General features: G+C 34.6%; 5 protein-coding genes across 5 annotated transcripts; 4 read left to right on the top strand and 1 right to left on the bottom strand.

Moving 5' to 3' along the window:
- Positions 1 to 3,720: 3,720 nt before the first annotated feature.
- On the top strand, positions 3,721 to 4,119 carry MONOS_14726 (uncharacterized protein; the record flags this gene model as incomplete). The annotated part of the gene is made up of 2 exons (XM_067867553.1): positions 3,721 to 3,786; positions 3,850 to 4,119. The coding sequence occupies 2 exons, from the start codon at positions 3,721 to 3,723 to the stop codon at positions 4,117 to 4,119; spliced, it is 336 nt and encodes a 111-aa protein (XP_067728070.1).
- Positions 4,120 to 5,122: 1,003 nt separating this feature from the next.
- On the top strand, positions 5,123 to 6,274 carry MONOS_14727 (uncharacterized protein; the record flags this gene model as incomplete). The annotated part of the gene is made up of 2 exons (XM_067867554.1): positions 5,123 to 5,771; positions 5,873 to 6,274. The coding sequence occupies exons 1-2, from the start codon at positions 5,400 to 5,402 to the stop codon at positions 6,272 to 6,274; spliced, it is 774 nt and encodes a 257-aa protein (XP_067728069.1). The 5' UTR covers positions 5,123 to 5,399.
- Positions 6,275 to 8,097: 1,823 nt separating this feature from the next.
- On the top strand, positions 8,098 to 8,415 carry MONOS_14728 (uncharacterized protein; the record flags this gene model as incomplete). Its single annotated transcript, XM_067867555.1, has 1 exon — positions 8,098 to 8,415. One exon carries the CDS (start codon positions 8,098 to 8,100, stop codon positions 8,413 to 8,415), a length of 318 nt encoding a protein of 105 aa, XP_067728068.1.
- A 4,450-nt stretch (positions 8,416 to 12,865) lies between these two features.
- Positions 12,866 to 13,147, top strand: MONOS_14729 (uncharacterized protein; the record flags this gene model as incomplete). Its single annotated transcript, XM_067867556.1, has 1 exon — positions 12,866 to 13,147. The coding sequence occupies one exon, from the start codon at positions 12,866 to 12,868 to the stop codon at positions 13,145 to 13,147; it is 282 nt and encodes a 93-aa protein (XP_067728067.1).
- A 2,134-nt stretch (positions 13,148 to 15,281) lies between these two features.
- On the bottom strand, positions 15,282 to 16,624 carry MONOS_14730 (uncharacterized protein; the record flags this gene model as incomplete). Its single annotated transcript, XM_067867558.1, has 2 exons — positions 15,282 to 15,990; positions 16,287 to 16,624. 2 exons carry the CDS (start codon positions 16,622 to 16,624, stop codon positions 15,282 to 15,284), a joined length of 1,047 nt encoding a protein of 348 aa, XP_067728066.1.
- Positions 16,625 to 17,011: the final 387 nt, after the last annotated feature.

The following is a 17,011-nucleotide window of genomic DNA, read 5'->3' as shown; positions in this document are numbered from 1 at the left end:
CAACATTTCAATAACTTTCTTCACACATTTTCTGAATTAACATTTTTCGAAAATAAAAATATCATTTTTATTATTATCATTTCTTTAAAGAACTTTCCTTTTTCTTGTTTCTTATTTTTTAATAATTTTATATTCTATTTCAAACACACCTGAGCTTTTTTCTCAGCTGAACGGAGAAACGAGAAGTTTCCCTGTATCTATCAAAAAAAACAAATATTTTTTCACACGTTTAATTCTCAGTTCATGACAGTTTATTTCTATTAATTCCTTGTGTCTCAATAAATAAATAAAAATATTTTAAACCTTAGAAAAAGATGCTTCCATTTATTCATTTATGAAACCTGATTTTGATTAGAAAACGAAAATATATTTGTAGAATAATTTAAATTTCTATTTAAAGAATCAGTAATGAAAAAAGATGAATAAACAGAATTTGTGTTAAATAAATAAGAATGACAATTACAACAAAAAAAAATCATTTAAATCAAAATATCATTCAAAACTCTATTGGCAAGCCTATTGTTAAATAAATTTGTTAAAAAACCAAACTCACTATCACATTCATTTTTACAATAATGTTTAGCAAAAAATGTTAGTGAGCAAAGTTTATTTATTAATAAAAAAGAATTAGGAGAAAAAAATGAATGAAAAATTTGAGAATTACGAAAATGCAGCCCATTGTGGCAAAAAAAGTTGTAAGAATAAATATTGGAAAAAAAAATCGAAACGTAATAACTTATTCAAACACTCCAAAACAAAACGAAAATTCTGAGATAAAATTTTGAAAAAAAAAAATAAAAACTGCATTTTTGAAAAGCTCCAAAACAATCAAGATAATAAACAACAAAACATAAATGTGAAATTTGTTTTTTATTGAAGAAAGATTTACCAGTTTCATTATTTGAAATTGGTAAACACCAATTCTCTTTTCAATCCATGATTATAATCACTTCATCTTTTTTCTGCTTTTCTTTCTTCTCATATAAAAAAGTTTCTTTGATGTTGGTCCATTTTTCGATGATGAATTATTAAATTCAATTCATTATCTTCAGTTTGGCTCAATTTTTATCCTTTTCTTTCTATTTCTTTCGTTTTCTTTCCCAAAAAATTCCCTCTCTCACAAATCTCACACAAATCTGTTCTTTTCTTTGTTTTTATAATATTTCTTGTTTTCTTGCAAAATGTCAAATACGACATTTTAATATTAATAACTGTTTTCATTTTAAATAATAAATCTTTTTTCATTTGGAGAAAAAACTTCAAACCCATTTCAATTTTTTTAATCATTCAACAAACAAATATCATTTTCAAAAATACTGTCAACGCATCCAACATCACTCCCTCCATCAAACCCTCCTTCCATTCCAACTTCTTTTCCACCCAACTCTTTTTCCATTACAACTCTTCCTTCATCAGAATCATCCCTGCTCGCAGTTCCAAATCCATTTGAACAAATTCCAGCCGAAACGTATTATTCAATGCAATGTGGAAAAGATTTATTATTATAACTGCATAGGTTCAAACGCGTTCCTTTTGCAATTTGCGTTTTTAAACCCTCAAATTATAACGAATTAATAGATAATAATTATTTAAAAACTTTTTATGGACCGATTTTACGAAAAAAATTTTTCTTGTTGAAAAAAATGACTTTTGAAAAATGACCCATAAAAACATGAATTTCATAAAAAATTATTCAAATTTAAAAGAAAACGTGATTTTTACACATAAAAAGTGTTTGCATTATTATATAGACTTATTTTATTTGTTAATTTTCATCAAAAAAATATAAATCATAAATAAAAAATTTAATTAAATATCTTTGATCTAACCCACAATAAAATTTTTAATATCTGGAAAATTTGAATATGCTGTTTTAGTTAAAATAGAACCTAAAAGTATGTAATTCGTTCACTTTTATATGTTAATATAAGTATATTATTATATGCTAACTTGTATAATATTGAAAACAGGTTTTATTCACAGTTTCATTAAAGTGTGCTTTTTGACTTTAATTTTCATTAGCGTGCAGATATTAATTTCAAAATCGGTTGCAATGGAACGCAAAACGTATTATATGATTCATAATATCAAATAAATATTCATTTTGTTTTTTTCTTTCAAATATTTTCTTTTCCTTTGATATGTTAATGTATTTTTTTATTAGACTCGATCAAAACATGCATTTATGAATAAATCTTGCAAAAATTAACAATAATCACACAAAATAATTCAATGTTGTATTATAAAAACAATGAACTTTATAAAAGTTTGTCATTTTTATGTTTTTTTTTAAAAAAATGAAAAATGAGATTGATTTAGTTTTTCAATCTGAATTATTTACATTTCACTTCCCATTTTCATATTTTCCATCCATTGGCACATCATTTGGAATGGTTCTTCTTCACTTCCACATATTTCAACATCTTATCCACTTGAAAAACTAAATCAATCTCATTTTTCATTTTTTTAAAAAAAAACATAAAAATGACAAACTTTTATAAAGTTCATTGTTTTTATAATACAACATTGAATTATTTTGTGTGATTATTGTTAATTTTTGCAAGATTTATTCATAAATGCATGTTTTGATCGAGTCTAATAAAAAAATACATTAACATATCAAAGGAAAAGAAAATATTTGAAAGAAAAAAACAAAATGAATATTTATTTGATATTATGAATCATATAATACGTTTTGCGTTCCATTGCAACCGATTTTGAAATTAATATCTGCACGCTAATGAAAATTAAAGTCAAAAAGCACACTTTAATGAAACTGTGAATAAAACCTGTTTTCAATATGGGTCGTTCTTTTTGAAAAGTCGCAAACGTTTAACTGATCTGAAAATTGGATCAAAAATGATCAAAAAATGTTGATCATTCCGCTCCCGTTATTGTTTTGAAAATGTTATATTTTGTTATTTATTTCGCTTTTAAAAGAAAAACAGGTTACAAGTTTTTCGAAATTATATAGATTTTTAACCTTATTTTGTGATACACTTATGTCAACATATGCATTCCAGCCATTTGAATAAAATGAATTAAATGTTTTTATTTCTTCATTTTCATTTCATCTGTTCGAATATTCATAATGAATTCATGGATAATAACTTTGTTTTTAATGTTATTTATGTTGAAAGATAAATACAATTTTATTAGTTTGAATTCTGGATTTTTTTCATGAGAAATTATCGAACAGGAAAATTTTATTAAAACAACGCTCGTAACAATCGAAAGATATTCGAAAAGTTTTAAACATTTAGCAATTATTTATGTTATTATAAAATATTGAAGTTAGATATTTTAATTTTCAAAAAAATCTCTATTTATTACAAACTCAAAAATGTAATCTCTTCAAATATAAATATTCACAGTTTGTATCAAACAAGTTTCTTTCATCTCAGCACGAGTTGTTTTCTTCGTCTATTTCACAGTTTGGAAGTGGAGAAGAGAAGAGAAGAAGGCTGGATGGGACAAGCAGCCAGTGCACTCTTCATCTTCATCTTCATCATCAGCACCTGCGATTGATCCTTCGGATGCTTCTGCGTTATTAGCGTCATGCATATTAGCAGCAGCGATGAATTACATCGAGATGTGGCTGAAAATTGTTGGATCTGAAGAAATTGCATCAATGCAAATCACAAAAAGTCGTTCCGGAGGGTGCAACAGACGCTGGGGAAATATGATGTGGAGCGGCAGGGGGTGCTGTACGGGGGTGTTATGTGTGCATACGATGTGGCGCTTTCGACAATGCTTTCGGTGCCGCTTCCGTCGCATGCAGTGTTAGTTGGCACGAAGTCGGGGAGCAAGCGGATCTTTTCAGAGGCAGACGTGAATGCGTTCCTGTAGATCTACGATCTGTTTGATACATCGCTGAAGATATGGCGATATCCGAAGTCGAGGCGTGTGGCGGTGAAGCTGGACGACGAAGTGATGGGGCGAGGGGTTGCAGAGTGTGAAGTGGGGCAGATTGTGGAGAAAGGGCTGATAGCAGCGGGGATGAAGATGGAGGATGTAGTTCTGTCGCCAGCAGCGATTGCGCTGGTGGTGCAGGAGGAGCGAGAAGAGCCGAGAAAGGAGAAATGTGAGTCAATGAGGGATGTGATTGGAATGAAGTGAAAGGCTGGTATCTGACAGCATACAGAGAGTTTGTGGAAAGAATCAAAAAGAACAAGTGGAAGCTGGAAGAAGCAATGGTTCTGCTGGTTGTGGAGGCGCTTGGGCTGAGTCAGTTGAGGTTTGTGAAGGCGGAGAAATGGACAGAGATTTTTTTCAGAGAGTCGCCTGCCTCAAATGCTGAACAATGCTCACACTTTGCGTGCCTGTTGTGTAACATTGCAATTTGCGAGAAATAAGAATGGTGCAGTTGGAGAAGCAGATAGGTGCTAGAGTATTTCTTCGATGAACAGGATAATTGAAATGATCAGAGATGCGGAAAAGTGGTAAATATAAGTTAATTGAACGATTATAATTGAGGAAAAAGACAAATTTGATGAGAAGTTGAGGAAGAAAGTTGCTTTCTTTGTGCTAGGCGATTAGAAGAATAGGAAGATGAAGAAGAAGAGGAAAGGAGAGGAGAGGTTGAGAGAAGGCAGAAGAGCGGAGTGCTCGTTGTTGTTTAATCTGGTGGTGAGCTGCAGAGAAGTGTTCTGGTTTAACAAGGCAGTCAACGAATGATGTGTGTGCTTTGCAGATAAGCGGTTTGTGACTGTGATGGACGAACTGAACATGCTGCTACCAAGAAGTGGTGCAGCGTCGTGAGTCAACGAATAGAGATACAGCAGAAGCGCAACACCGAAGAAGCAGGTGTTTCTGGAGCCATGCGAAATATTGGTTCTTTATGCAACTGGGGGGTGACATGGATGATGCAGATTCTTGAAGAAGACTTGGCAGACGAGTTTTGTGTGCTTGTCGAACGTTTCTGGTTCAAAGCAGAGGAATGCGTGTTTTGTTGTTATATTTGTATATGCGGGAAGGAGCTGATACCCGTGCTTTGCATGCTTCTTGCAGCACACGCACATGCTGTGCAATGATGTTGCAGCATTGTTTGATATTGCACACAGATGATTGGTGATAAGTTATGTGGAAATCTATGGAATGTATTGAGATGACATGAGCAGTAGAGAAGGAGCAAAAGCAGGTTATGAAAAGGAGATGCTGATCAATTGCCAGTTGATAATGTGAGCGCATGCTTTAGTAAGTGTGTTTGATGACCCGTCTGATGCGTAGACGCAGATAACACGGTAGCATGAGGGGAGGCAGGCAGAGGTTCAAACAGCAAAAGTGGAAGGGTGTTCTTCACGTTGGACAAGAGGCTGGATACAGAAAAAGATAACTTCCATCTTTGGTTGAAGTCAGCAGCGTGGCTAAGGAATATAATGGATTAAAAGTCTGTACTGATGCATCAGGTTGTGACGAAGAAGACTTGGAGGATTGAGGCAAGCTCAGATGCAGGGGATACGATCTGTGGAGGAGTAAGTGGAGGGATGATGGCAGACATGATGGAGAGGAAAAGAAAGAAGATGATGAAGAGTGGTGCGATGGAAGGGGGAATGGGAGGAGTGCAGAACTGGAGGAGGAGTTTGGCAGACTGGAAAAACATCGACTTTTTGGGGAAGACGATGACAGTTGTGCAGAACGAAGCACCAGGGGAAGGGAAGAGGAGGCGTGTGGTTATTTCGACGGAGGTGATTGCAGGGAAGGGGCAGAGCATTACCGCAGTGACAACAGACGATGAGAGCGCGGAAGCGAATGTGATGGATGCGGATCTAGTTTGTGTCATGGAAGAAGGAAAATTGAGGGAAAAGAAGAAGAAGAAGGAGAAGGGCGATTGAGGGAAATACGGTTGATGAATGTGTTTGACCCGAAAAAGCATGTTTTGCGGAAGATGCACTCGGCGCTGTTTCTGCCAGAAAAAGTGCTGAGAAGCAGATGTTGGGAAGCAGACGATGAGAAGGATGAAGGAAAGAAGGTAGAAAAGAAGGTAGAAAAGAAGGAAGAAAAGAAGGAACAGAAGGAGAAGGAGAAGGAGAAAATAAAATCATCGACATCAACATCATCAAGATGTGAAAGTGAATGTGCCAGTTCAAATGGGAAGAAGACAGGAAGAGTGTCATTGAAGAAAGCATATCTTTCGAAATGTGTTGCGACGCGGAAGATAAAAGATCTGTCGACATCCACATATGAATGCTACAGTTGCTTTGGAGGAATTCTTCATCTGCTGAAGTGCGTGATGAAGGCAAAGGCGAAGAAGAACGAGGGAGATGAGGCATAAGTGAGGGCATTTGATGCGTGGTGTAATGCGTTTGAGTAGCTGTACAAGTTGGTTGATGAGGATGAGGATGAGGATGAGGATGAAGATGAAGAGAAAGAAGAAGAGAAAGAAGAAGGAGAAGAGAAGAAGAAATTCCAAGAGTTTTGCTATCTAGGCAGCGAATTTGCATATGAGCAGTTGCATGGTCTGTTGTTCAAAAGTGCATCGAAATACTTTGCGAAAGCTATTCGGCCTAGTTGAGCAAGCAAAAATAAGAAGATAATTGACCACTATTTTTAGGGCACGTGTGATGCGGTGCTGTTTGAGGAATACGCAGAGACAGCTTTATTTTCCAGGCTGAATACAGAGGAGCAAGTGCCTGTGCCGGCAAGACTGGTGGAGTTGGGGTAGAAGGCGAAGAAAAGAGAAGAAGGAAGAGAAGAAGGAAGAGGAGAAGGAAGAGGAGAAGAAAGAGAAGAAGAATTACTGAAGAGTAGTGTGAGGAAATGTGTGGCGCTTGTGGAGAATGTGAAAGTGAAGATGAAGAAGCAAGCGAGAGACAAGAAAGAAAAGGAGAAGGTGTTTGAGACAGCGCTTCGATCAGGACTGGATGTTGAGGGGTTGATTGAGGCAGAAGAAGAAGAAAAGAAAGAAGAAAGAGCAGTGTGAAAGTAGCATCGGCGCGAGCATTCAACGATAGAGGGGTTTTGTCACAAGATGTTAGTACAAATCAGAACGATGGAAGTGAAGGTGATTTGAGTTTGCGTTTCGAATGAGACAGCAACGATAAAGCTAAAGGAGCTTGTGCAGAAAAAAGAAGGGATTCTGCCTGACATGCAGATGATTATTTTCAACGATGTGCAGCTGAGTGACATGCGCGCAATGGGCGGGTGAAACATTCGGAATAACGACGAGCTGAAGCTGATGCTGTATCTGCTTGGAGGTGCAACTGAAGCGAATTGGCAGATGAGGCAGACGAAGCAGATGGAAAGAGAGGTGAGGTTGAGTGGTAGAATGTCAATGTCGATGGTTTACACTGCAGGAGCAGGTGCATTGGCAGTGCTGACACTGAGAACGTTGATGCAATCGAATGCAATACAGAGGATGAGCAAGCAGGAGCGATGCCTCTAAGAGCATTTCAGATTGACCACTCTTTTTCAGTGGATGTTCAGATCAGTTCAAAGAAGTTGTAGAATATGGAAGCAGAAAATGATCGTTGTGTCTTTGCTTCTCCTTCTTGTTGCTCTTTTGCAGATGGTAGTGGAGGTGGTGTTGAGGAAGAAGAAGAGATAGCCAATTGTGAAGTTCCTGCAGATGGAACATTCAAAGGAAGAGATGGAGAAATAATATTATCGCGCGAAGACTATTCTGACTGCTCCAATTGAGTGGAGCCATTTCTATCTGGATAATGAGCGATATCTGCTTTGGGGAGCTGTAGAAGGGAAAGAATGCGATGTTTGAAGGTGCATGAAGGTTCTTCCTTTTGTGTCAGTGAATGTGATTGAAGGCACTGACACGTTTACGTCAGCAGCGTTTGTAGCCGCACTGACAGATATTTGTGTGCGGCCGGTTTGTGTAGAAAAGGTATTAAAGACGATGAGATGAAGTGGAAGTTCTTCTATTTGAAGAATGAAAACAACAGCTGTGCTGTTTGTGAAGGAGATGGAGTGGTTTGATGAAAAAAAGAAGTGAAAGAAAAGGATAAAGGCAAACGATATAACACAGATCGGTGTTGAACGGGCCAAGCAAATGCATGCACATGAAATCGCTAGTTGTGCAGGAGTTTGTATATGATGTGGGCTAAATGTGGGAAGTGAAAGAGGAAGGGTGGAAGGTGAGGAAGTATGTTGGATAGGAGAAGATGCGAGCAGGGTGTGTGTGCGCGCGATGCGGTTCTGACGAACACGAAGGCGGTGCAGAGGTCTGTGGAGGTGCTGATGCAAGTGCAAGTCTGTTCAATTCCGTTGTTGAAAGGAAGTTTGTCGAAGACACAGAGCATTGTTTTGGGGGCGTATAGTACGAAGACGCTGTCATATGTGTTCTCCTTCCCACGAAGCGGTGCTTTTGTTCACTATCCAGCGCAAATGGAAATGCAAGGGCATTTGATGTACTGCAGCCGAGAAGGACATAAGATACTTTTGGCAGAGCGTGCTACTGCATAGCCAGAGCGAAGAGATTTTAGCGTATGTGCCTCAGGAGGCAGAGAAAATAGTGTTACTGGAGTTTCTGAAGAAGGAAAATTACTACCGAGCAGATGTGGACTTGAAACTTTTTTTGTGGCTGGAGGAGAAGAGTATGTTTGAGAGTGTGATTGCGTGATGTTGCCAGTGTGCGTTAAGAAGCCTGTGACGAAAGCAGAGGTGTGTACGCTTCAGTGTTGCCCGTTTATCAACGTGCGGACTTTTGTGTAAGGGAAAGAGTGCCAAAAATGTGAATATGAAAAATCTTAAATAAAAATAAATATAAAAGAAAAAACAAGTTGCAAACCATCGGTTAATATAATTACAATGTTTATTTGAACTTGTAAAAGCCATATTTGATTCCACAAATATAGATATTCATTCTGAGTTTGAAGAAAATCCAAATGAATTTAATCATTTTCAATAATCAGAATTCTTGCTAATTCACAAAAAAGAATCGAAGCACACTAAAAAATTTTCATGAATCAGCAATTACAAGACAAACTGAAAAACGATATCACATATTCATCAATAATTCTCAATTTTTATTTTGATCAAACAACTGAAATATAATTTTTTGTTTCAAATTATTTTTTCTTACAAAGAGGTTTGAAATGAAAAATCAAACTTCATTGCAAAAGTTGATATTATTCATTAGAATAATGGTAACGGAATAAAAAATTATTAACTGCGATGGGACAAATTTTTGATCTTCAGCGACTTTTCAAAAATTTGCACCCATATTATACAAGTTAGCATATAATAATATACTTATATTAACATATAAAAGTGAACGAATTACATACTTTTAGGTTCTATTTTAACTAAAACAGCATATTCAAATTTTCCAGATATTAAAAATTTTATTGTGGGTTAGATCAAAGATATTTAATTAAATTTTTTATTTATGATTTATATTTTTTTGATGAAAATTAACAAATAAAATAAGTCTATATAATAATGCAAACACTTTTTATGTGTAAAAATCACGTTTTCTTTTAAATTTGAATAATTTTTTATGAAATTCATGTTTTTATGGGTCATTTTTCAAAAGTCATTTTTTTCAACAAGAAAAATTTTTTTCGTAAAATCGGTCCATAAAAAGTTTTTAAATAATTATTATCTATTAATTCGTTATAATTTGAGGGTTTAAAAACGCAAATTGCAAAAGGAACGCGTTTGAACCTATGCCAAAATAACAAATAGAAACATTTGAATAAAAATTTTGGTACGAAAAATTATTTGATTGCATTTTATGATAAAGTCAATAAGCTTTATTCTTTTCTTATTAAATGAAAATAGCATTATCTGTTTTATTGTTTTAAGTAATATTCTTCTTTTTTTAAAAATGTTCTTCATATTTTTCTTTTCTATCTTTTTTTTCTTTTCTGTCTTTTATTTTTAGTTTTAAAAAGTGATTCATTGTCACATTTATTTTTATTATTTTCATTTCATCCATTTCATCATATAAACATTTCTCTTTTAAACAACTTCTCAAAACATCTCTTTCAAAATTTGAATCACTCTTTTTCTTTTCATTCAAAATTCCTCCACACATCTGATTCTTTATCTTTTTGTCTTGCATGTCATATTCAAAATTCATCACCGAAATATTATATGATTAAACTCAAAATAACTAACATAACCTTTTGTGAATGTCATACTCATTCCACCAGAACCCGCTGCCAATGCCGCAGTCACTGCCCCAGCACTCGCTATCAATGCCTTTCCACTGTCATCTGTTTTCACGGATTGACAAACAAAAGATGATGTTGATGGAACAAATAATAATATCATGTTATTTTTGATTGTGATTGAATTAGAAAAATTATTTATGTTGTTGGTATTATTAATTTTTCTTTCAATTGTTTGCTTTTTTTTTATAATTTTTATTATTTTGTTTTGTTGTTTTTTCATCTTTTGTATTTATCACTTTACACTTTTTTTTTCTCATCTCATTTTGTTTTTTATTTTCAATATTTTCTTTTTCTAATTCTTCTTTTTTTTTATTTTTTTCATAACATACTGTATTGCTCAATCGCTTCGCAATATCTTCTGGCTTTTTTTCATTTGAAACGAAATCTGAAAGTGAATAAAATAATTCAACATCAGTAATTCTGTTTTATTTTAAATCAAAAAACTTAAAGAAAAAAATTTAAACAATAATCAAACAAGTTTTTTTCCTTCTCGAGTTTTCGCATCTGCAAGAGCTATGGCTTAAAAGCCAGATTTCTGCCATTCGAAACTCTTTTTCATCAAAAAAAATATCATTCAATAAAACATATTTTTTTTTTAATAATTTACAAAATAATAATTATAATTAATGAAAAAAAATTTTTTTTATTAATAAAAATTAAAAATCTTTTTAATTTTGTTTCTCTGTAATCACTAAATGGTTTTGGAGATTGTGCTTAAGATTTGTTTTTCTCCAATGAATAGTTATATTCACAGAGAGTTATTCCCCAGCCGTTTTTGTTCAATACCGTAATTGAAAAATCCAAAGAAACGCAACGAAGAAGCTCAGCACGAAGGCTCAAAAGACTTCTTTTCCGCACTTAACAAATATTCCGAATTGAACTTGCAATTTTTTCTTTTGAAGATTATATATTGGAAAATAACAATTTTGATAATAACATAATAGATATAATTTTTTGGTTCATGAAAAAAAATATAAAAGAAAACCTTCAAAACGGGTTTGGATTGACTCTTGGAAAAGCTTTCCTTTTTTGATGTGAAAGATAAAAAATAGCAAACGTTTTACGGGATCAGAGGTACAGCAGACTCCAACTCTTCCAATACTTTATCGGCTTTTCGAGTTATGCTTGCACGAGGCAAGTCAAAAAAGTTTCCACTCATCAAACTATTGATAGGAAAAAATTATGGAAAACAAAATAATAAATGTTATCTGTTAAAAAAAAAAAATAAAAATAAAAATAAAAACCATAAAACAAACACTGAGGGAAAAAGCATCATCTGAATTTTCTTCGCATTTTTCACCACCTTTTCGCTACGTTTGAACATTCTCTTCAGTCGTCCGAAACATTACACTCAATTAATTGACTTCAATGTCAAGAAAGTGAATGATTGATTGGTTGAATCAGAAATGGAATTTTTATAAGAAGATTATTGAAAGCCCAATGACTGATTAAAATGAGGATGGGTATTTGAGGTTGATTGTGCAGGAACTGGACTTGACTCATGATCAATTGTAGGTGAAGATGGATAATAAGATGAAGACATTGAAGAAGGGTAGAGTTTGAAAAAGACATCAAGTTAGTTGAAGATTAAGAAGATAAATATCAAAATCAGTAACAGAAAGAAAAAGATATTGAAGACACAAAAGAGCGAATTGAAGTTTAAATTTAATGAAAAGAAGATAGAAGAGGAGAAGAAAACATAGATCCGAACTGAAAAGCCTGGGCATGTTGAAATGGATTTGTTAAACTTGAGGTTGCATTACAGTAAATGATATTCCAAGTTCAAAAGAAAAAATCAGCTTTTAAGCTTTTTTTTGATGAGTTATCTTTTCAACTTTGGCCTTCTTGTTCTGTTGTGTTTTTCTTTTTTTGCTCATATTTTCTTATTACTTTGTCCCTTTTTTTGACTATCTTGATATTCTCCTCCTTCATTTCTTCTACTTTTCTCCCTTTTCCTTCATCTTTCAATTTTTTAATCTTTTTCTTCATATCCACGCTCATATCCATGTTTCATCCCATGCTTGCTTCCATGCTTGTTAATTTTTCGATAACTTTTCCCAAGTTTGTTTCTCATTCTTTCTCTTTCTCTCTCTCCATTTTTATCTCTATTCCAACATCTATTGCTATGTAAATGTTAAATGTGCGCTGTATTCAGTTCTTCTACTTCTTATCTCATCATATGCTTCCAGCTCACTTATCCTCGAAACATTGATTTTCCTGTAATCGGATCAATCACCTCAAAACTGAAGGCTCTCAGCGAAAGCTATGAAAGTTGTTCATTGGAATATATATAATGATGATACCAACTGCTCAAACGTGATAAAAACAGATTGGAAGTGCAAATGTTATCGTTGGGATATGTCATATCCTCCGATGTTATGTCTATAAATGGTAAATCCTATGTATTTAATTGAAACTTTATCATTGTCTTTGCTTTATCGTTGGTGATTGTTTCGTTTTCTCCATCCATCAACAATAAACTTACTTTTCCTTTCTCTCTCTATATTTTCATTTTTAATTTTCTCTCCTTCTCCTTCGTTCTCTTCCTTCACCCTCATCTCCTTCTCCGGTCCCCCCGTCCTCCTCTTCCTCAAAGCATGCACGAGCGGAATCACCATCAACTTCAGCATCCTCGACCGCACTCTTCATCCATTCAATTGAACAGAAAATGAAGTGAAAGTTAACAACAGCTCCAACAGATAAGTGCATTTCTTTGACAGAGAAATACAAGGGAAATGAGGAGAGGAATAAGAGGATTGAAAGAAGGAGTGAAAAAATGGTGGGAGACAGGAAAAGAAGAAGATAATATTTCTTCCAGTTTCACAATGGAATCATCAGCTAGGTTTCAATGGCTGAGAAAGTTTGTGGTAATGGAGAAAGAGGAAAAAGAGGAGAAGGAAGAAGAAGAGGAAGAAGAGTTAGAAGAACAATTCAAAGAAGAAGAAGAGGATGAAAATAAAGAAGATGAAGAAAAGAAGGCTCATTGGATGATAGGAGGAGGCAGGAAGGAAAGTTAAGTGTAATTAATTTCTGTTTTGACTGAATGATTATTTGATTGATGAACATAAACACATTAGAGGGGTTACATCTTGAATAAAATCAAAGTGAGATGAAGTATTATTGAAGAAGAAAACGAAGAGGAGGAGAATGAAGAACGAGAAAAATGAAGAAAAAAAAATGAAGAAGGTGAAGAAGAAGAAGAAGGAGGAGGAGGAGGAGGAAGAAAAGAGAATGAGAGTGGAAGAGAAAAAGGAATAAAATGGTTATTGAGGAGAAGATGAAGAAGTTGAAAAAAGGTTAAATTAGAATGATTAGAGGAAGACAAAAATGAAGATGATGGTGAAGGAGAATAATAATTCGACACAAGCGGAGAAGATAATACAGGCTGTTTGTGAATTGAAGGAGGAGAATAAAACGGAAGAGAAGTGGATGAAATTGATTGGATTGAGCCACTTTTTGTTTGAGACAGCCTGTTGCTCTTTTCCATCTCAAACGAAATAGTCCCTTCGCTTATTTCTCTATCCGCACACTTCTTCTTCGGGGAGATCATCCAGATTTTTTCGTATTGATTCACCAGCTGCATCAGAATGCGAGCAAGAAGCGGGTTCTAAGCAATCACCATCATCTGCACCTCTTTTGTGTGTATGCCATCGCTGTCCATCACATTTTCTCTTTGTTTTTCTCTCTTTTGTGTTTCTCTCTCTCCTTTCGAGGAAACTTTCGCTCTTCTGCTATCTCCTTCCACTTCTCCTTCTCCTTCTCATCTACTTCCCCTTTTTCTTCTTCCTTTAAAAATGCCTTCTTTCCCCTGCAAAAGGTTCAAGCTTGTTCAGCAGTAAAAAACATTTAAGTGGAATCAGAAGCGGTATTTTTTTTCGTATAGTTCTTCTTATCTGTTTAATGGAGCGAGACATGCTCCACAAACACATCTAATGGTTGCGCTAAACGAGTGTGTAAAGAACAAGAGCTCCCAGCAAAGGCAGTTATCTCAGAGAAAGAGTGAAGGTGGGGAAAGATGAGAGAAGTTTGGAAGGAGAAGAAGTGTTATTGATGAGAAGAGACAAAAGCGAAGAAGCAGATGAAGCTGTCGGTTAAAGAGTTGCAGTGTGAGATTGTGGTAAATGAATTTGGAGACATGTTGGATTTGATGATAAAAATGTTAATGATAATAATAAAAATGAAAATGAATGAAAATATTTATGAGTATTAAATGAAGTTGTAAAGCTATTTCTTTTTTTAAAAATAATTATCAAAAAAAAAAATAATAAAATAACACACTTTTATGTTTTAAAATAAATTTCATAATTTTCAATACCTTGATATTTTTTATTTTATCTTTAAACAGCCCAATCTTCTTCCACACTTTTGCGCACTTCATCTTTCTCTCAGCCAAAAAGTGCATCAGGAGCATTTTCCATTTTTCTGTTGAGCTAGTCGTGTTTTGCTGACACAACAGCACACATTCCATGCAAGGTGACTCCAATGCCTTTAACGACAATCATATAAAAGCGGAAATCTTTTGTGCAAAACATCGCAGACTGCGCAGTGATGCTTGAGATTGAGGCGAGGATGGAGAAGACGATGGAAAATGCAGACTGCTCGATGAAAATTAATAAATGTGAACAACAAACACATAAGATAGAGGAGAGGGACGGATGTGTTTGAAAGGACTAAAAAGAATAGGAAAAAGAGGAAGATGAAAAAAAAAGATAATGATGAAGGAAGAAAGGGAGCTTTTTTCCATTCAAATAGCGATTACACTTTTTTTCTTAGAATATTTCTAAGAATTTATTCGAATTCCGATAATCTCCATATAAACATGTGGGGTCATATTTATATTAGTACCCTTTTTTTTATTCGTACCCAAATTTTTCGAAATGAAAAATTCAAAAATAATTCAAAAAAATACGAAACTCGAATCTAATTTGCGAATGACTTTTATTTCTCCCTTTTCTCGAACTATTTCATCAGATGAATCTTTCTCAATGTCGTTCTCATCTTGAAGTATTTTGAACTGTCTTTTCAGCTTTTTCGTGAAATTCATTGTTTCATCATTTTCTTCATCAGAAATGTTTTCTTTTTCATTTTCCATTTCGCTTTTCTTTTTCAAATAATCATCCCACTCATTGAGTAACTTTTCTTCTGTTAATTCTATATTGTTGAAGTCAGATCGATTTTTAATGAGAAGGAAAGAGGATAAGTCGATGATTGAGGAAGCTTCATCAGAACTGGCCTAGACGAGTCTTTCAGCACTCCGCTGAATTTGAATGCTCTTTTGATGACAGAAGGTGATAGCGCCGAATGAATTGATTGTTGTAGAGCATTTACAAGAGCTGTTCTTTTCGCTGCTGAAGATGACGACGAAGGTGCTTCGTACTGTGAACTCAGCTCTGATTTGAGAACGGCAAATACGCCTCGGTCCAGTGGCTGGCAAATGTGTATGCTATGAGGGACGAATGTCACAACATCCACATTTTCTTTTTTAAACTCTCGCCAGAATATTGGAACTGCTCGAGAAATGTGGGAGTCGATAAGAAGCAAGCAGTGCGATTCGTCGAGTGACATGCGTTGCCTTCTTTCTTTAATTGAAGGGAGAAGAATTGAAAGTGCATCCTTCTTAAACGTTGAAGATTCCATCCATCCACATTTGTTCCGCCAAATTTCAAGATTCGAAGACCAAAGAGGCTTCAAGTCATCAGGAAGTTTGAGATTCGGCAACAGAATAACTGAAGGAAGTGATTGACCATCAGCTGCAACCGCTTCAGTCAGTGGAGAATTCGCCATTCGCGCCGCAGATTTAGCGAAACCGTGTTTTGCATTTGCCGGATGAACGACATTCCGATTGGAGCTGCCGGGGACCCTGGGTGATGACTCGTCCACGTTGAAAATCAGTGCGTTGTTGTAATTATTTGTTTAATGCAATTTATTGATAGTATTATTCCAGGGCTTTAGAGCTTGTTGGCATGATACCGCATGCCTGAATGAATCAACAATTTTCGGCTTTGATGTCTTTAGCTCTGGATGTCGTTTGATGAAATCGTAAGTAACTGACGCAGAAACTTTAACATCTGGCGTGTTTTCTGGTTTCAAATCATTAACAACATTTTCAATCTAATTAATATTTATTTATTCATTTCAAAGTATATTTATGCAAACCAGTTCACGCATTTTCTTGATGGTTTGTCACGTTTCAGACAGTTTTTTCTATTATTATTTCCATCAAGAACAGTTTGCATTTTTTCCCCAATGACCACAGCAGGTCTTCCAATTTTAGAAACTAGTCTGCATTGCCGAACAGCCTTCACCGCACTCTTAATTCGAATTTTGCTGAATTTTTTGCTGTCGTATGCATCCACCATGTGCACAGCTCCATCGTTAACAATATGTTTTATTCGCTCCAGTGGATTCCGAAATTGTCTGTATTTGAGGGACAGCATTTCCTCCCACAGCTTCAGCTGACCCGCAGTTGATTTCCTTGCAACTTCATTTCTCATTTTTAATTTTTTGGGTTATGATCATTAAGCCAATTTATTTCGTTTTTAATTATAAATTTCTATGAACATTGAAATTTTATTTTTTTCCATAAAATGCATATTTTTTTTGAATTTAATTCATTTGAACCAACCTGTAACTGATAGAATTTCAACTGGAGGCTTTTAACCCCCTCCATTTCCCCCCCATAAGAAACAGGTTATGCATTAAAATGTATTTATTAAGTTGCTAATATTTTTCTTATATACCAAAAATACTATTAATAAATCGATATATGGGTGGCTGAATAATTGATTTTTTAAAGATAAGATCGAATAAAAAAATAGGATCTAATAAAAATATGACCCTTTTCATCCAATTTTCAATTTGAGATTGAAAATTTTCATTGT

Source organism: Monocercomonoides exilis, assembly GCF_001643675.1.
Source record: "Monocercomonoides exilis strain PA203 chromosome Unknown scaffold20-1493094, whole genome shotgun sequence".
Taxonomy (NCBI): domain Eukaryota; phylum Preaxostyla; order Oxymonadida; family Polymastigidae; genus Monocercomonoides; species Monocercomonoides exilis.
Note: the sequence above shows the minus strand (reverse complement) of the source record. Positions and strands in the feature narration are given on the sequence as shown.